The sequence below is a fragment of the Salmo trutta genome, chromosome 25 (genome assembly GCF_901001165.1).
Source record: "Salmo trutta chromosome 25, fSalTru1.1, whole genome shotgun sequence".
Taxonomy (NCBI): Eukaryota; Metazoa; Chordata; class Actinopteri; order Salmoniformes; family Salmonidae; genus Salmo; species Salmo trutta.
In genome coordinates this window covers 7467429-7487933 of record NC_042981.1, presented here as the reverse complement: position 1 = coordinate 7487933, position 20505 = coordinate 7467429, and the positions used below count along the sequence as shown (strand labels likewise).

General features: G+C 41.2%; 1 protein-coding gene across 1 annotated transcript; it reads left to right on the top strand.

Moving 5' to 3' along the window:
* The first annotated feature begins 4705 nt into the window (after positions 1-4705).
* LOC115161943 (gastrula zinc finger protein XlCGF67.1-like) lies at positions 4706-12505 on the top strand. The gene is made up of 4 exons (XM_029712798.1): positions 4706-4783; positions 10041-10245; positions 10717-10764; positions 11909-12505. Exons 2-4 carry the CDS (start codon positions 10143-10145, stop codon positions 12301-12303), a joined length of 546 nt encoding a protein of 181 aa, XP_029568658.1. The 5' UTR covers positions 4706-4783; positions 10041-10142; the 3' UTR covers positions 12304-12505.
* The last annotated feature ends 8000 nt before the right edge of the window (positions 12506-20505 follow it).

Here is a 20505-nt window from a genome sequence, read left to right as displayed (position 1 = left end):
CTTGAGCGATGCTTTCAAAGATAAAATGAAAACATTTATGAACACGCTACAAACCGATTTCCGAAAAAAAGTTGAGGAAATGAAAGCTGAATACTCAGTGGGAGTAAAACAACTCAGATTGGACATGGACACACCAGCTAGTCAAAACAAATAATGCCTCACATAAGCAACAATTGGGCCAAATCTCCACTCAAACAACGAAGGTATAGTCAGACCTAGCGCAAAACACCAAGACAGTGACTGAATGCAAAGACGAAATAGAGAAGCTGACACTCAAGCTATCCGTTTAAGAGGTCAGGGCTAGGAGGCCAAACAGCAGACCCGTGAACCTGAAAATTGGCACTGAAGGAAATTGTGATTTCCTAAAAAAAAAACAGGCTTCCAAAGTGGATTCCCGCCCAGGAACCGAGTGTATGGAGAAAGGCTCACTGAGCATCCATCTACTCTGATCTTGGAAGCACTGAATGGTTATGCACTGAATGGCTATACTGAGGCCAGATGCCTAGCTACTATGTTAATGAGGGCAAGGACATCACTTTCCATGTGGATTACAGTCTCCATACCATGCAGAGGAAAGCTTGCACTGACGTCCGAAAGAAGCTTGCCGTAAAAAGTACACAGAACTTTCTCATCCATGTGATAATGTGGGGCAGGAAGCTCCTCTCTCACACTGTTGAAGACATGGAGAGGTACCTACACAGTCCCAACATTGACCCTGTCTGCCGAGGATGGCCTAACAGGGAGCGCCAGCATGTATCAGGGGCAGGAGGAAATGGCCCAGCCTGACAGGGAGTGGAGAGAGCAGCAGTAAACTACAAGTGAAAGGTCTTTAATTTCTCCTGAGACTGAGACTTCCTACTCTATTGCTCTTGACGAGCCATTACTGATCCTGATCCTACATGCCCAAAAGTATGTGGACACCTGCTCGTCGAACATCTCATTCCAAAATCATGGACGTTAATATGGAGTTGGTCCCCCCCTTTGCCTACAACAGCCTCCACTCTTCTGGGAAGGCTTTCCACTAGATGTTGGAACATTGCTGCGGGGACTTCCTTCCATTCAGCCACAAGAGCATTAGTGAGGTCGGGCACTGATGTTGGGCGATTAGGCCTGCCTCGAAGTCGGCGTTCCAATTAATCTCAAAGGCGTTCGATAGGGTTGAGGTCAGGGTTCTGTGCAGGCCAATCAAGTTCTTCCACACTGTTCTTAACAAACCATTTCTGTATGGACCTCGCTTTGTGCACGGGAGCATTGTCATGCTGAAGCAGGAAAAGGGCCTTCCCCAAACTGTTGCCACAACGTTGGAAGCACAGAATCATCTAGAATATCAATGTACACTGTAGAGTTACGATTTCCCTTCACTGGAACAAAGGTGCCTAGTCCGAACCATGAAAAACAACCCCAGACCATTATTCCTCCTCCACCAAACTTTACAGTTGGCACTGCATCGGGGCAGGTAGCGTTCTCCTGCCATCCGCCAAACCCAGATTTGTCCGTCTGACTGCCAGGTGGCGAAGCGTGATTCATCACACCAGAGAACATTTCTACTGCCCCAGAGTCCAATGGGGATGAGCTTTACACCTCTCCAGCTAACACTTGGCATTGCGCATGGTAATCTTAGGCTTGTGTGCGGCTCATGAAGCGCACGACAAACAGTTATTGTGCTGACGTTGCATCCCGAGGCAGTTTTGAACTCTGTAGTGAGTGTTGCAACCCGAGGACAGACGATTTTTACACGCTATGTGCTTCAGCAGTCCCGTTCTGTGAGCTTGTGTGGCCTACCACTTCGCTGCTGAGCCGTTGTTGCTCCAACACGTTTCCACTTCTCAATAACAGTACTTTCAGTTGATCAGGGCAGCTCTAGGAGGGCAGAAATTTGACGAACTGACTACTTGGAAAGGTGGCCTCCTTATGACAGTGCCACGTTGAAAGTCACCGAGCTCTTGAGTAAGGCCATTCTACTGCCAATGTTTCACTATGGAGATTGCATGGCTGTGTGCTAGATTTTATACACCTGTCCGCAACAGGTTTGGCTGAAATAACCGAATCCATCAATTTGAATGGCGTCCACATACTTTTGACCATGTAGTGTAGCTTACATTTAATTACTTGTTTTAGTGTGTCTGTTTTTTGTTATAGTATTTTGATTTTGAGTACTGCACTGTTGGGAAGGGCTTGCAAGTTCATGTTAAGCATTTCACTGTACTTGTGCATGTGACAAATAAAACTTGAAAAATCAACATTTTGCAATGGCTATCTCAGTCTCTGGACCCCATTGAAGACGTGTGGTTTGAATTGAAGAAGGCAGTCTATAAGCTCAGACGAAGGATATCAAGGATCTGTAAAGATTCTGTATGGAGGAATGGTATTAGATTCCTCCCAATGTGTTCTCCAATCTCATAAAATATTTTAGAAGAAGGCTCAGTGTCGTTGTCATCGGAAAGGTGAGGGTGCTGGAGTATTGAAAACAGGGGATTCAATAATGTTGACTCATATCTGTTTTTGTATTTGTTGTATTACTTGTTAAACAGCATACAATATATTTGTATTATTTATTTTAAAGTGTTTTTTTTTTGCTCATCTTTATCAAGGGATCCAATCAATTTGGACCCCACGGTACATACAGTACAATGGGAGAGGGGTGTTGCATACACAGGAGGCCCAGGAGGTTGAAATCAGACCACTATTGAGGACTGGGATTCTCATATCTAGAGACTTTGGAACTTCTGTGAGTGTAATGATTACTGTTCATTTTTGTTTATTTCACTTTTGTATATTTGTCTACCTCACTTGCTTTGGCAATGTTAACATATGTTTCCCATGCCAATAAAGCCCCTTGAATTGAATTTAATTTACTTCCACGGCAAGGAACTTCTAGCCAGCAATTTTCAAGTGCAGTGGATTTCAGTGTTTCATTCCATCTTTGTTTGAACCTCGCAGGAGTTTATGTTATGGTGAGTCGTGAAACAACAGCTGTATTCTCATATTAGGTGTCTGTTTATTTGTTAAACAGAAGCACATTCATTTACATGTAATTAAAAAAAAACTCGTTTTCACCTCTCACTTAAAAATATTGTAAAATACTTCTAACCTACACTTTTATGTCTAGAAAAATATATACCTTGAATTTGAATTTGTTATGCACAGAAAAGAAGGGTGAAACATAAATGACAATGCCTGTAATAACGCCATTACATATTTTTTTTAATGCAGAAAATAGGAGCGTTGTAATCAGGTTTAAATCAATATTGCCCTCTGGTGATATGATTTGGAACTGGTAATTTACCCACATTACGGGGCGCGTTCAAATGCTAGTCAGAACTAGAAAACTCGGAAATGTACGACTTGCTTAACTGGCTGTAGTTATACACGTACCGCGTTCAACGAATATATAGCAAGTCGAACATTTCCGAGTTTCGACTAGTATGTGAACGCGGCAACAATCCCCGGCGCTGGATGACACTACAGGACAAACACTGACAGATGCGTGCGATTTTTGGTTGCAGGAAGTCGCCTATCAGTCAGGGCCAGGAAGAACATTCAGTTAGATTGTTGTTCACGTAGCTACCAACAAATGTGTGGGGGAAAAAAAGCACTAGGAAGGATCTTCATTTTTACCGCCGCATACCTTCAACTAACACTCGTTTTAAAGCCGATCGCCGACATCTGTGGCTACAAGCATTTAGAAGAAGTGACTGGACTGGGGACCTCATTCAGAATGCCCGTCTTTACACTGCTCATTTCATATCAGCTTAGCTGAGTTACTATCTAAATAGATTGGCCAAACATAAGAAACGAAAATGTTGTTAGACTTCAATGTAGTCAATAGATTTTATGTACACATGAGTTTAGACGCTGTTTTATTATTGCCATTCCTAGTAGTTAGCTAACAGGTTAATTTAGCCACGTTATTGTTGTATTGGCTTAGACTAACTATCTTTCAACAGCCACAACAACAATTCGATTTATAATGACAAACGTAACGCGTCGATTGTCGGAAAAAAAAATACTAGGCTTTTCTGTCAGCTGGCTATATACTCTAGCTTTCTTATAAACTAACTAGCTAATTAAGTTAGCTTTCTTGCTAACAGTTACATTGATTTGACGATTTTTCCTACTTCGGCTTTCTTACACAAAGTATTATCAGCCACTGAAATAATCCCTTTATTTGTAGGAGAGTCATCTATGGACATCGACAGTCCAGACTTTGTCCCCTCTCTGCCTACTCAACCCAGAGTGAAACAAAAACCACCCCACGTAAAATTTGAGGTAATGAAAACATTTGGTCACTTTCCTTGATTTAGTAGCTGGGTCTACTTTATCAATGGGATTATTACTGCGTTCAAAACAACTGGGAAATCGGAAATATCCGAATTCAGTAGGACAAATCGTTTTTTTTACAGTCATTAAACTCGGAATTCCAAGTCGGTAACTCGGTCAGGAACTCAGACTTTACGAACTGAAGATCACTGCCATCATTATTTGAACAGATTTTTTTTTTTCTCTTGAGTTCTGTTGTCTTGGAAGCACCCATTTATAATGGTTGGTTCTGTGGTCATCTGAAAAAAAAGTATAGTTTTACTAATCACTTCTCTGTAATAGATAGAAAATAAAAAGGGATTTCGCTACACCTGCAATAACATCTGCTAAATATGTGTGTGACCAATGAAATTTGATTTGAAGAATCCACAGACCACTTGCTGACAAATCCACCGCTGCTGAAGTCACTGAAGGGGACCAGTCCATAGCAGTCATTGATGCGGCAGCATCAGAATCCAGCACAGTAGGTAACAGCATACACTTGGTTACAGGCATTTCCATCATCTAGGCAGATTATTAGCAACGATTACAGTGCATTCGGAAAGTATTCAGACCCCTTGACTTTTTCCACATTTTCTTTCGTTACAGCCTTATTCTAAAATGTATTAAATCGTTTTTTTCCTCATCAATCTATACACAATACCCCTTAATGACAATGCAAATTAAAAATGTGCAAATGTACACAGAACCCCACCTGACATCACATTTACATAAGTATTCAGACCCTTTACTCAGAACTTTGTTGAAGCACCTTTGGCAGTGATCACAGCCTCGAGTCTTCTTGGGTATGACGATACAAGCTTAGCACACCTGTATTTGGGGAGTTTCCCCCATTCTTCTCAGCAGATCCTCTCAAGCTCTGCCAGGTTGAATGGGGAGCGTCGCTGCACAGCTATTTACAGGTCTCCAGACATGTTCGATCGGGTTCACGTCCGTGCTCTGGCTGGACCACTTAAGGACATTCAGAGACTTGTCCCGAAGCCACTCCTGTGTTGTCTTGGCTGTGTGCTTAGGGTCGTTGTCCTGTTGGAAGGTGAACCCTCGCCCGAGTCTGAGGTCTTGAGCGCTCTGGAGCAGGTTTTCATCAAGGATCTCTCTGTCCGTTCATCTTTCCCTCGATCCTGACTAGTCTCCCAGTCCCTGGCACTGAAAAACAAAACCCAACAGCATAATGCTGCCACCACCATTCTTCACCGTAGGGATGGTGCCAGGTTTCTTCCAGATGTGATGCTTGGCATTCAGGCCAAAGAGTTCTATCTTAGTTTCATCAGACCAGAAAATCTTGTTTCTCATGGTCTGAGTCCTTTAGGTGCCTTTGACAAACTCCAAGCGGGCTGTCATGTGCCTTTTTACTGAGGAGTGGCTTCCATCTGGCCACTCTACCATAAAGGCCTGATTGGAGTGCTGCAGAGATGGTTGTCCTTCTGGAAGGTTCTCCCATCTCCACAGAGGAACTCTGGAGCTCTGTCAGAGTGACCATTGGGTTCTTGGTCAACTTTCTGACCAAGGCCCTTCTCCCCCGATTGCTCAGTTTGGCTGGGCGGCCAGCTCTAGGAAGAGTCTTGGTGGTTCCAAACTTCTTCCATTTAAGAATGATGGAGGCCACTGGGTTCTTGGGGACCTTCAATGCTGCAGAAATGTTTTGGTACCCTTCCCCAGATCTGTGCCTCAACACAATCCTGTCTCGGAGCTCTACGAACAATTCCTTCGACCACATGGCTTGGTTTTTTCTCCTACATGCACTGTCAACTGTGGGACCTTATATAGACAGATGTGTGCCTTTCCAAATCATGTCCAATCAATTGAATTTACTACAGGTGGGCTCCAAGTTGTAGAAACATCTCAACGATGATCAATGGAAACAGGATGCATCTGAGCTCAATTTCGAGTCTCATAGCAAAGGGTCTGAATACTTATATGAATAAGGTATTACTGCTTTTTTTTAATGTATAAATTAGCAACAAAATTTTTTTGCTTCGTCATTATGGGGTATTGTGTGTAGATGGAGAAATGTATTTTAGATCCATTTTAGAATAAGACTAACGTAACTGTGGAAAAAGGGAAGGGGTCTGAATACTTTCCAAATGTACTGTAGCTAACAAGATTGCGGATATTTGTACCACAAATTATCCCTGTATTGTACTCTACTCTGTACTGTTTTGTATTGTACTCTACTCACCGTACTGTAGTATCCAAACTTGTGAAACATACTGTACACGTTTATGTTGGGTTCTGATTTGGTCCATCTGTGGACGTTAACATCAAGGTCAGGGAGGACTGACCTAATTTCAACATCCATGAACGTCTGGTGTCGGTCAGTGCTCAGTGGGTGAGGATGCTAGTTGCAGTAAATGGAAAGAGAGGGGGCTCATGGGTAGGTGCCAGTAAGAGCTGGGAGAGCTGACATTGACTAGAGAGAGAGAGGGAGCTGAACATAACAGTATGCCAGTGGAAGGGAGGACAGTAGGTGACTCAACTGTGTTTTGTGACTTATGATTTCACATCGTAGCCAATTCAGTTGCAGCAATTCCATTACTGGTTTTTGGGTAATTACGTTACCTATTTGGTAATGGAATTACTAGTTTTAGTTACTTAATAATTCATCAATAAAATTGAAATCGGTAAAATCACTAACTAATTAGTAGGTCTATTACTTGAACTTTCATTATCCACCCTTCCTCATGAGGGAGTGAAAATATCTTATATCGGTTTTTGGTAACGGAATTGCAAGGCAAAATTTAATAAACAATGGTTTCGGGTTGATATTAGTTGACAGGGGTCTTTACGTCAACATTATTGTTTTGATGCATTTCTGATACCTTAATAATCTCTGTAAGATGTTAAAAGATCCCTTCCATCTGTTTTGAATCTTAATTTGGAGCAGATATTTATGAGTTTTTGGAAAATGTGGTCGCATAAAAACCTGAGGGAGATTTTACCGTAACTGTTACCAAAGTTTGCATCTGCACAGTTTTAGCACTAAATCAGTTTTTGTAAACATTTCAGTGTAAATTGTTACAAGTAGTCTTTGTGCATGGAGTTGTATGGTTTGTTAAACTTTGAAATCAGTGTTTTTTTTTGTTTGGTATACAAGTGCTTTCAGAAAGTATTCAAACCCCTTGACCTTTTTCCACATTTTGTTGTGTTACAGCCTGCATGTAAAATGGATGACATCTAGATGTGTCAATACACCATGATGTCCAAGTGGAATTATGTTGTTAAACATTTTTACACATTCATTACAAATGAAAATCAGAAATGTCTTGAGTCAATAAGTATTTAACCCCTTTTGTTATGGCAAGCCTAAATAAGATCAGGTGCAATAATGTGCTTAACAAGTCACATAATAAGTTGAATGGACCCACTCTGTGGTAATCATTCATTTTTGAAGGATTACCTCATCTCTGTACTCCACACACACAATTTTCTGTAAGGTCCCTCTGTCGAGCAGTTAATTTCAAAATGATTCAACCACAAAAATCTATGATATTTTCCAATGCCTCGCAAAGAAGAGCACATATTGGTAGATGGGTAAAAAATAAAATAAAAACATACATTGAATATCCTTTTGAGCATGGTGAAGTTATTAATTACACTTTGGATGGTGTATCAATACACTCGGTCACTACAAAGATACAGGTGTCCTTCCTCAGTTGCCGGAGAGGAAGGAAACTGTTCAGGGATTTGACCATGAGGCCAATGGTAACTTTAAAACAGATTCAGAGTTTAAAACTTCTTATGGATCAAATCCCGTTAACGGGATCGATTTGACAACATCCGGTGAAAATGCAGAGCGCGAAATTCCCAAAAAATTATTAGAAATATTTAACTTTCATACAATCACAAGTGCAATACACCAAATTAAAGCTTACCTTCTTGTTAATCTAGCCACCGTGTCCGATTTCAAAAAGGCTTTACGGCGAAAGCAAACCATGCGATTATCTGAGGACAGCACCCCATCAACCAAACACATGACAATCATAATTCAATCCGCCAGGTGTGACACAAAACTCAGAACTAAAGATATAATTCATGCCTTACCTTTGAAGAACTTCTTCTGTTGGCACTCCAATATGTCCCATAAACATCACAAATGGTCCTTTTGTTCGATTAATTCCATCGTTATATCTCCAAAATGTCCATTTATTTGGCGCGTTCCAACACTACCAAAACACCGGTTCCAACTCGCCCAGCATGACTACAAAATATCTAATAAGTTACCTGTAAACGCTGTCCAAACATTTCAAACAACTTTCCTAATCCAACTTTAGGTATTTTAAAACGTAAATAATCGGTAAAATTTAAGACGCGATAAACTGTGTTCAACACCGGATAAAAACAACGTGAAGCGCGTGACCTGGAGCGCACATCAAAACAGTAGAGTCCACTAGGCTGGACCCTCATTCTGAAAAGCTATACTTCTTCATTTCTCTAAAGAAAAACATCAACCAATTTCTAAAGACTGTTGTCATCTAGTGGAAGCTATAGGAACTGCAAGCATATTTCTATTCAAACGGGCTTGCCATAGAAAACCAATGGAAAACAGATTGACCCCAACAACAAAAACAATTCCCTGGATGGATTGTGCTCGGGGTTTCGCCTGCCAAATCAGTTCTGTTATACACAGACATTATTCAAACAGTTTTAGAAACTTCAGTGTTTTCTATCCAAATCAGCTAATAATATGCATATCCTAGCTTCTGGGCCTGAGTAGCAGGCAGTTTACTTTGGGCACGCTTTTCATCCGAGCATACCCATAACATACAAGCATACCCATAACATGATGCAGCCACCACTATGCATGAAAATATGGAGAGTGGTACTCTGTTGTGTTGGATTTGCCCCAAACATAATTTATATTCAACACAAAGAGTTGCTTTGCCAAAATGTTTGCAGTATTGGTTTAGTGCCTTGTTGCAAACAGGATGCATGTTTTGGAATATTTTTACTCTGCGCGGGCTTCTTTCTTTTCACTGTCAATTAGGTTAGTGTTTTGGAGTAACTACAATGTTTTTTTGATCCATCCTCAGTTTTTTTCCTATCACCGCAATTAAACTAACTGTTTTAAAGTCAACATTGGACTCATGGTGAAATCCCTGAGAGGTTTCCTTCCTCTCCGGCAACTGAGTTAGGAAGGACACCTGTATATTTGTAGTGACTGAGTGTATTGATACACCATCCAAAGTGTAATTAATAACCTCACTATGCTCAATGGGATATTTAATGTCCTTTTTAGTTTATCTGCCAATATGTGCCCTTCTTTATGAGGCATTGGAAAACCTCTCTGGTCTTTGTGGTTGAATGTGTGTTTGAAATTCACTACTCGACTGAGGGATCTTACAATTATCTGTATGTGTGGGGTACGGAGATGAGGTAGTCATTAAACAATCATGTTCAACACTTACTGCACACAGAGTGAGTCCATGCAACTTATTATGTGACTTGTTAAGCAAATTTTTACTCCTGAACTTATTTAGTCTTGCCATAACAAAGGGGTTGAATAATTATTGACTCAAGACATTTTAGCTTTTCATTTTTAATTCATTTGTAAACATTTAAAAAAACACAATTCCACTTTGATATTATGGGGTGTCGCATTAAAGGCCAGTGACAAAACAATCTACATTTATTCCATTTTAAATGAAAAAGTGACAAAGTGCTTTATTTGTATTACCTAAGTCATTCAGGTTTTTACTTAGACTGTGTAATCTTTATTTTAGGATGGTGAGAACAAACCCAGTCTGCTGCTGTTCTTTACCGGACCTAAATCTGAGGGTCCTGATTGTAACAGTGGAGCACAGAGTGAACAGCAGGCTCCAGAGATGGCATCAGTGAAGCAGGAAGACTGCAGTCAAACACTGGGACTGAATGTCAACATTAAAGATGAAGTAAAGGAGGAAGAGATTGAAACATTTGTGTATCATGGTAAAAGCTGTTTTCACAGTCTCAGAGTAGGACTGTAGGAGTTCTGATGTAGGATCAGTTTAGCCTTTTAGATCATAATGAATCAGATTATATGGACGGGGAGACCTGATCCTAGACCAGCACATCTAATCTACGTCCCTTTAGGCCCAGGGGTGGGCAATTCCAGTCCCCGAGGGGCCTGATTGTTGTCACAGTTTTGCCCCAATTAACACACGTGACTCCAATAATCACCTAATCACGATCTTCATTTTAGAGCGCAATTTGATGAATCGGCTGTCTTTGCTAGGATATGGAGAAAAAGTTTGACACCAATCAGGCCCTCGAGAACTGGAGTTGTCCACCCCTGTTTGAGGCCCAGGTGAACTGACAAGGCTCGCTCTCCTGTTTCAATGAAAGAGGTAACCTAGATGGTGTCTCATGCTACTCACCTGATTTACCATCAACATTTTATATTTGTCTTCTTCACCATAGATCTGCTCAAAGAAGAGATGGAAAAACAGAACGTCTTACTACTCAACGGTATGTGTTTCCTTTCTTCTCACACAGTGGCGCTCCAGTCTCTTTTTCACCTGATTTACTTAACAAAAGGCACGACTTTGCACCCACGCGCGCTATCTGGAAGAGGACCCCAGAAATATCGGAAACATCACTGTCTTAAATGTTTTAAATTACAACAAAACCAAATAGAGTAATAGCCTAAGACCTTATTTTGCATTCTGTAAGACCATTATAAAGGTAAGACCATTGTGCTCAGCTCGTAAAGCGTTGTTTACATAGACGGGTTAGTTGACAAAGTCACGAAAACGAAGCGTGCAGAAGGCTGTTATTCTGGATGGCCAGATAGCTAGCAACAATGACAAGAAACTGCCATGTGGTGAATCGTAAGTTTCTCGTTTTGATCTTGTTGTTAATACCATGGCTTGTTCTGGGAGGTTTTGACTGATGTTGGGCTCCCGAATGGCGCAGAATCCAGGCTGTATCACATCCGGCCGTGATTGAGAGTCCCATAGGGCGGCTCACAATCGGCCCAGGGTCGTCCGGGTTTGGCCGGTGTAGGCCGGCATTGTAAATAAGAGTTTGTTAGTTACCTAGTTAAATAAAACGTCACGTCTACGCTAATATGCGTTTCTGATATCCCTCTAGACTTAGGACAAATCTCCTCAAATCAAGTTATATACAGAGACACCACTGAATGGAACTACCTACCAACTCATATTTCCCAACCGAAAAGTAAATTCACATTCAAGAGAACATTAAAAGTACAACTACTAATATTAGCCATATGACTGGACAGATACTAACCCCTGAATATATGGATTGACTATACAATGTTTCAGGTATTTTAAATGTTTGTAATGTCTACTTGTTAATGTTTTTCAAATGTGTATATAAATTGTAAATTATTTTTCTCTGTAATGTCTTTTTCTTTGTCGTACCCCAAGAAGACTAGCTATCGTCATGGCGTCAGCTAATGGGGATCCAAATCAGAGCTAGGCTATCATTCTGGGGGGGCTCATTTTGCTGTAGACTTTTATACCAAAATATGCCAGTTATGACTGAGCACTATTTGAGATCCTACTGTGCATTAACTTGTTTTATGAATCAGGCAACTTGTTGTTTGTTGCAAACGCTGACTTGTCTTTTTCCGTTGTCATTTACGTAGGAGAAGGACCTGACTCAGCTGAACTTGAAGTTGAAGCCTCCAGAGAGCAACACCAGGAAGAAAGCAACACTAAGGTGTCTCACCGCTGTCCTCACTGTGAGAAGAGTTTCCCATTCTTCTCACATCTTGAAAGACACCTGCTAAGACACACTGGGGAGAGACCTTACTCCTGCTCTGACTGTGGGAAGTGCTACTCCAAATCAAGTCAACTAACACTTCATCAGAGAGTGCACACAGGAGAGAAATCTTACTACTGCTCTGACTGTGGGAAGTGCTTTGCCTTATCCCATCATCTAACACGTCATAAGAGAGTGCACACAGGGGAGAAATCTTACTGCTGCTCTGACTGTGGTAAGTGCTTCTCTAAGGCCCAGACTCAATCAAATCCGCGCTAGCCGACACCTGCATAGCTGTTGTTTTGGTGTTGCAGGTGGAACTGCGTTACAGCTGTCAAATCCACAAGCAGCTCCTTGGTTAGGCTATCGTGGACACTGCCATTGGATGCAATGTAACCGCACCCGTCCTTGGTAGCTCAGTTGGTAGAGCATGGCGCTTGTAATGCCATGGTAGTAGGTTCAATTCCCGGGACCACCCATACAGTCATGTGTGCATAAACTTTACATCAGTCGCTTTGGATAAAAACATCTGCTGAAAGGCATATACAGTCAGGTCCAGAAATATTTGGACAGTGACACAATTTGCATAATTTTGGCTCTGTATGCCACCACAATGGATTTGAAAGGAAACAATCAAGGTGTGCTTTAAGTGTAGACTTTCATCTTTTAATTGAGGGTTTTGTAAAAATTATTGTATGAGCCGTGTAGGAATTACAACCATTTGTATACATAGCCCCCCCATCCAATTTTAGGGGCTCAAAAGTAATTGGACAATCATACATTTAAATTGTGAGTTTTAATACTTGCTTGTAAACCCTTTTCACTCAATGGCTGCCTGAAGTCTGGAACCCATAGACATCACCAGATGCTGGGTTTATTCCCTGGTGATGCTCTGCCAGGCCTTTACTGCAGCTGTCTTCAGTCCCTGCTTGTTCTTGGGGCGTTTTGCCTTCAGCAAGTGAAATGCTCAATTGGATTCAGGTCAGGTGATTGACTTGGCCATTACAGAACATTTCACTTCTTTGCCTTAAAGTATTGGTTTGCTTTCGCAGTATGCTTCGGGTCATTGTCCAGCTGCACTGTGAAGTGCCGTCCAAGTAGTTTTTTTAAGCATTTGGCTGAATCTGAGCAGATAATATAGCCCTAAACACTTCAGAATTCATCCTGCTACTTTTGTCAGCAGTCACATCATCAATAAATACAAGGGAAGCAGTTCCATTGGCAGCCATACATGGCCATGCCATAACACTACCTCCACTATGCTTCACAGATGAGGTGGTATGCTTCAGATCATGAACAGTTCCTTCCATACTCTTCTCATCATTCTGGTAGAAGTTGATATTTGTCTCATCTGTCCATAGGATGTTGTTCAAAAACTGTACAGTCTTCTGGTCTTCCTGTTTTTGAGGCTTACCAATGGTTTACATCTTGTGGTAAACCCTCTGTATTTACTCTGGTGAAGTCTTCTCTTGATTGTTGACTTTGACACAGATATGCCTACCTCCTGGAGGGTGTTGTTGATCTGGCCAACTGTTGTGAAGGGGTTTTTCTTCACCGGGGAAATAATTCTTCTGTCATCCACCACAGTTGTTTTCCGTGTTTTCCGTCTTCCGGGCCTTTTGGTGTTCCTGAGCTCACCAGTGCGTTCTTTCTTTTTAGGAATGTACCAAATAGTTGATTTGGCCACACTTAATGTTTTTGCTATGTCTCTGTTGGGTTTGTTTTGATTCTTTCAGCCTAATGATGGCTTGTTTCACTGGCAGTGACAGCTCTTTGGACTTCATATTGAGGGTTAACAGCAACAGATTCCAAAATGCAAATGCAACACTTGAAATCAACTCTAGACCTTTTATCTGCTTACTTGTAAATGAACTAATGAGGGAATAAAACACACCTGGCCATGGAACAACTGAGCAGCCAATTGTCCAATTACTTTTGGTCCCTTAAAAAGGGAGGGACCACATATAAAAAAGTGCTGTAATTCCTACACCGTTCACCCGATTTTGGATGTAAATACCCTCAAATTAAATCTGAAAGTCTGCACATATTCATTCATTATTTAAATTCAACTCCAATATGCTGTGGTAGACAGCTAAAATAATAACTTGGTCAATGTCCAAATATTTATGGACATGACTGTATATTATATGATATTTATTATAATCCAACAAATTCCATGCAGCCGACGATATAAATCCCTCCATTCAAATGAAAACTTGCATTAGCCTAACATGAAATAATTCACATTGAAGTTCAGCCTACTCAATAATAGCCTATCATTTATCAATTGATGCCCAATTCCATTGTTGTTGTTGCACTTTGACCTTAATGATTAGTGGAATTATGTCCTCATTTCTGAATTTTAGATTGATTTATCTAGTGAAAGTGATTTAATGTGTATAGCAATACGAATAACTATTAATTAGCCTCCACACGTGAAATCGGTTGGCAAACTGCTATGGTCAATGTAAACTGCTATGGTGAGTGCTAAGAACGTAATTCTATGTTAAAGTAGAACTAACAGCATTTTTAGCAACATTAAATCTTATTAAAATCTGTTCATAAACACCCCCAGGAAGAATGACACTTTTAAAAACGTATTATATTTGATTTATTTTACTTTTTCTGACAAGCAAGCACTTAGATATGGTCATTTTCATAAATTCATTCATAGAATGTTTGGGAATGACTAAGGCATTTGTGAAAATTCTATAGCAATATAGTTGGAAAGGGGCTGTGTGTTTTGGACAATTAATAGACACTGCAGTAAATAAAACCTAATAAAAACATCTGTCTTGTCCAGGACCGGAGTCTACGCAGACAAGTGTGACATAGCTAATCAGAGCTACAGTAGACCTATATGCAAATAAGCCATTTGACACACGGGCCTGCAATCATTCACTATGAACTGGACTGTGTGTTTACAGGCAGTAGGACCTGTCATCATTCACTATGAACTGGATTGTGTGTTTACAGGCAGTAGGATCTGACATCATTCACTATGAACTGGACTGTGTGTTTACAGGCAGTAGGACCTGTCATCATTCACTATGAACTGGACTGTGTTTACAGGCAGTAGGACCTGACATCATTCACTATGAACTGGACTGTGTGTTTACAGGCAGTAGGACCTGTCATCATTCACTATGAACTGGACTGTGTTTACAGGCAGTAGGACCTGACATCATTCACTATGAACTGGACTGTGTGTTTACAGGCAGTAGGACCTGTCATCATTCACTATGAACTGGACTGTGTGTTTACAGGCAGTAGGACCTGACATCATTCACTATGAACTGGACTGTGTTTACAGGCAGTAGGACCTGACATCATTCACTATGAACTGGACTGTGTTTACAGGCAGTAGGACCTGTCATCATTCACTATGAACTGGACTGTGTTTACAGGCAGTAGGACCTGTCATCATTCACTATGAACTGGACTGTGTTTACAGGCAGTAGGACCTGTCATCATTCACTATGAACTGGACTGTGTGTTTACAGTAGGACCTGTCATCATTCACTATGAACTGGACTGTGTGTTTACAGGCAGTAGGGCCTGTCATCATTCACTATGAACTGGACTGTATGTTTACAGGCAGTAGGACCTGTCATCATTCACTTTGAACTGGAATGTGTGTTTACAGGCAGTAGGACCTGTCATCATTCACTATGAACTGGACTGTGTGTTTACAGGCAGTAGGGCCTGTCATCATTCACTATGAACTGGACTGTGTGTTTACAGTAGGACCTGTCATCATTCACTATGAACTGGACTGTGTGTTTACAGGCAGTAGGACCTGTCATCATTCACTTTGAACTGGACTGTGTTTACAGGCAGTTGTAACAGAGTGACTTTAGATCATTAGAACACATTTGCTAAAAGCCACAAAATACACCTGAATGGATTTCTACAAATATGTAAATACAACGGGAGTCCTCTTACATTTGGGAACGTCACAGTCCTATTGATCAACAACCATGAAAAGGTAGGTTATCTTTCCCTCAGTTGTCTATGCACGTCAACAACAACAGGATCAACAACTAATGCTAGCCAGAGCGAGATGAGCTAAAATTGGACGAGGGAACTTTGGATAAACCCTCTCGGACTCTTTTCAGCTAGTTGGCCTTCAAAATTGCACTGATAAACGATGGGGAATTGTAGCCTGCTCGTCTTTGTGCAGCTTTCCTGTCAATACAATACATTCCTCTGTACTTGAAACATATGCCTGCCCTTAGTATCTCTATTCCACTGCTCCTGTCATCTCTACACCATCACTGTCCATATCAGGCTTTTAGCCTGCCGTCTCTGCACCATCACTGTCCATATGGCTTTTAGCCTGCCGTCTCTACACCATCACTGTCCATATAGCTTTTAGCCTGCCGTCTCTACACCATCACTGTCCATATCAGGCTTTTAGCCTGCAGTCTCTACTACATCACTGTCCATATGGCTTTTAGCCTGCCGTGTCTACACCATCACTGTCCATATCAGGCTTTTAGCCTGCCGTCTCTACTACATCACTGTCCATATCAGGCTTTTAGCCTGCTGTCTCTACACCATCACTGTCCATATCAGGCTTTTAGCCTGCCGTCTCTACACCACCACTGCAAACCAAACTGGCCATTGTTGTATTTTATTTATAATGTCCACTTATGTACATAGGATGCTGTACATACATAGCATTTTAACATATTAAAACAAAAGAGATAAATCATATTCATCCAGCCTTTGCTGCTATGCTTGCAGATGTGCATAATATGCTGTGACCCTAGTCAAAAAGTATTTAACTCCAAAAAACAAAAACGTAACTGTATGCTGTTTTGAACATTTAAACTTAAAACAAGTTTTAAAATATTTTTCCACTGCATGGATCACTGGTGCAGTTGAATGCAGAATTGCTGTGGAGCACTCAAAATGTATTATAGTTGTGTAGCCAGCCTAAGCTATTGCTCAAATGTTGCTGTAACAGACCTACATGTTTCTTCTTTGCCTGGTATTTTGTTGCAGGTTTAGTTTTTTGGGGTTATTCATTGTCAAGCTTTAAAGACTGAAGCAAGACTGCAACATTTTAGTAGCCAGGCTCAGACTGTGGCATCTGTCTGTACACTAAGCTGCACATTGGAAACGGGACACAAGAAGCAGTACGGTCTTCCCTGTGGCTCAGTTGGTAGAGCATGGTGCTTGCAACGCCAGCATGGTGTTTGCAACGCCAGGGTTGTGGGTTCGATTCCCACTGGGGGCCAGTATGAATTTTTTTTTTTTTTAAATGTATGAAATGTATGCATTCACTACTGTAAGTCGCTCTGGATAAGAGCGTCTGCTAAATGACTTAAATGTAAAATGTACAATTTAAGTTGAATTCACGGAGGTAGATGACTTAGCTGTTGACTCATTTATACTCACTTGTGTGTCCTATTCGGCCCGCGGGCCTTTTTTTTAACACGTGCGCTAGACTATTAGCCACGTTTAGACTGACTTGTGAGCATTGCCCTTGCTAGTTTGATTGTATAGACATTCCCAGGCTTAGTTACAGTCCTCCGGTCTTTGTTCAAAATATTGGGTCATTGAAACTGAAACTGCATCTCGACTGGGTGGAAGCAGCAAACAATGTACCAGACCAGCTGTAATTTATAACCTGATAGCATTATATTTGGGACCCTTCAAGAAATGTATTGGTGAATTATATTAATCATGCATTGAACTGCATCCATCTATTCTGACAACAATGTCTTAGTGTCATGGAACGCTGAGTCAAATAGAACATATTTTAAAACCTCTTATAAAGTTGGTGTTTAATCAAACTGGGAATTGTATATTTATTTTTACATATTATCATTGTCTGTTTTCATATCTGCAAAGTCATTAAAACACTCAGTTCCACTTTAATGTTATATTATATTTACATTATAGTAATCGTATATACTGAACAAAAATATAAATGCAACATGCAACGATTTTACTGAGTTACAGTTCATATTAGGAAATCAGTCAATTTGAAATAAATTCTTTAGGCCCTAATCTATGGATTTCACATGAATAGGCAGGGGTGCAGCAAGGCCCAGCCAATCAGAATGAGTTTTTCCCAACAAAGGGGCTTTATTACAGACAGAAATACTCCTCAGCACCCCCTCTCAGACAATCCCGCAGGTGAAGAAGCCAGATGTGGAGTTGTTTTGTTAAGATTTACCTAGCTCAGTGGAGACACTAGGAACCTTGAGTTAACCAATCCTGTGAACGGGTTAGGCAACTCGGGTATCAATACTTCAACAGCAAAGTTAGATAAGACGGAAGTTTTTGAAGTAGGGCCTAGTAAACAAAAAGGGGAGTAAACAGGTCAACATTCATCAAAGAAAGGGGACAGTTGAAATCAAAGGATGTGGAAAGGGAGGAGACAGAAGGGAGAAGGATTTAGCATTAGGAAGAGGATAGGATAGAAAAGAGGGGTGGGGTCAAAAAGGCAGTGTCAGGAGACAATGTCATAAAATACAAGCCTTATCTTGTTTTCTTACTCAGGCCAGGTCAAATGTTCCTCTGATACACACAACACATTGCCTGATGACTGAAACTGAATTCTTCTGCTGCTCTGTCGTACGCTACGTACTTCAGTCTGAGACTGACGTCATTTAAGTTGTTTGTGGTGACGTCAAAATGAGGGGTGTTGTACAAAACAAAGTCATCAGCGATTGGCTCATCTCTAACCGATCAGTATCAAACGGTCTAGAAACCCTCAGGAGGTACTCCTAGGTCTGATCCAGACTCATTGCAGAGAAGAAACTAACGTCCGTGAGCGTGGCGTAGCGTTTGGTCGGAGCAAGGAGTTTGGGTTGCCAGGCAACACAATACAGGCACAACTCATAGAAAAAGTGTTGTGAACTAATTAGGGAAATGGCGCACATTTAATAGTTTTCAATGTTTGACATGAACTGAGCTTAAGAACATGTTCTGTACCTTTTTGCTTTGGTTAATATTTGTCTTCTGTAAACGGAAAGCATTACTATCAGAACTTCTGTCCAGATGGTTGTATGAACAAACTAGTAACTATATAATGGAGACTGGTATTAAAGACACTGGCTCTTATAACTTTTCAATTGAACTCTATTTTGACCTTTTTATCCAAGACTGAAGGCTGCTCTAAAGCCACACTTCGAGCATATTCTCAGTGGGCCGCCTGAACAATGGAGCAAAAGCATCTGGGCTCCCGAGTGGCGCAGCGGTCTAAGACACTGCATCTCAGTGCTAGAGGCGTCACTACAGACACCCTGGTTCAAATCCAGACTGTATCACAACTGCCCGTGATTGGGAGTCCAATAGGGCGGCGCACAATTGGCCCAGCGTCGTCCGGGTTTGGCCGGTGTAGGCCCCAATTCTAAATATATATATTTTTTTAACTGACTTGCCTAGTTAAATAAAATACAATTAAATCCCATGCTAATTCCCCATACACATCTGCATGATTTCTACCATCTGTAGCTATCAAGTAATACCCTTCCATTTAACGTGATTTAAAGCTATGAATTTGTTTACAAAATAGGGGTGGGTGGTTGGACGAGCAATATCGGAGCGGCGTAAACTAAAATACAGTAGAATAGAATACAGTATATACATATGAGATGAGTAATTCAAAACATGTAAGCATTAAAGTGACCAGTATTCCATGTCTATGTATATACGGCAGCAGCCTCTAAGGTGCAGGGTTGAGTAACCGGGTGGTAGCCGGCTAGTGATGGCTATTTAACAGTCTGATGACCTTGAGATAGAAGCTGTTTTTCAGTCTCTCGGTCCCAGCTTTGATGCACCTGTTCTGACCTCGCCTTCTGGATGATAGCGGGGTGAACAGGCAGTGGCTCGGGTGGTTGTTGTCCTTGATGATCTTTTTGGCCTTCCTGTGACATCGGATGCTGTAGGTGTCCTGGACAGCAATCACTGCCTGGTATGGCGACTGATAGGCGCTACAGAGGGTAGTGCGTACGGCCCAGTACATCACTGGGGCCAAGCTTCCTGCCATCCAGGACCTCTATACCAGGCAGTGTCAGAGGAGGACCCTAAAAATTGCCAAAGACTCCAGCCTCCCTAGTCATAGACTATTCTCTCTGCTACTGCAAGGCAAGCCGTACCAGAGCGCTTGCCTTGTCTAGGTCCAAAAGGCTTCTTAACAGCTTCTACCCCAAGCAATAAGACTGCTAAACAGCTAATCAAATGGCTTATCTATCATCTATGGATAGTCACATAACCCCTACCTACATGTACATATTACTGCAAATGCCTCGACTACCCTGTACTCCCGCACATTGACTCGGTATCCCCTGTATACAGCCTCTTTATTGTTATTTTATTGTTGCTCTTATTTTTTTACTTTGGTTTATTTAGTAAATATTTTTCATAACTCTTATTTTTCTTTAAACTGCATTGTTGGTTAAGGGCTTGTAAGTAAGCATTTCACGGTAAGGGCTACCTGTTTGGCGCATGTGACATAAAATG

What these genes read in the sequence shown, in the direction of transcription:
- LOC115161943 (XM_029712798.1), top strand. Translation starts at nt 10,143, where the DNA reads ATGGCATCAGTGAAGCAGGAAGACTGCAGTCAAACACTGGGACTGAAT. An exon ending in TGAAACATTTGTGTATCATG is followed by an intron (nt 10,246 to 10,716) that starts GTAAAAGCTGTT and finishes TCTTCACCATAG; the next exon opens with ATCTGCTCAAAGAAGAGATG. An exon ending in GAACGTCTTACTACTCAACG is followed by an intron (nt 10,765 to 11,908) that starts GTATGTGTTTCC and finishes TCATTTACGTAG; the next exon opens with GAGAAGGACCTGACTCAGCT.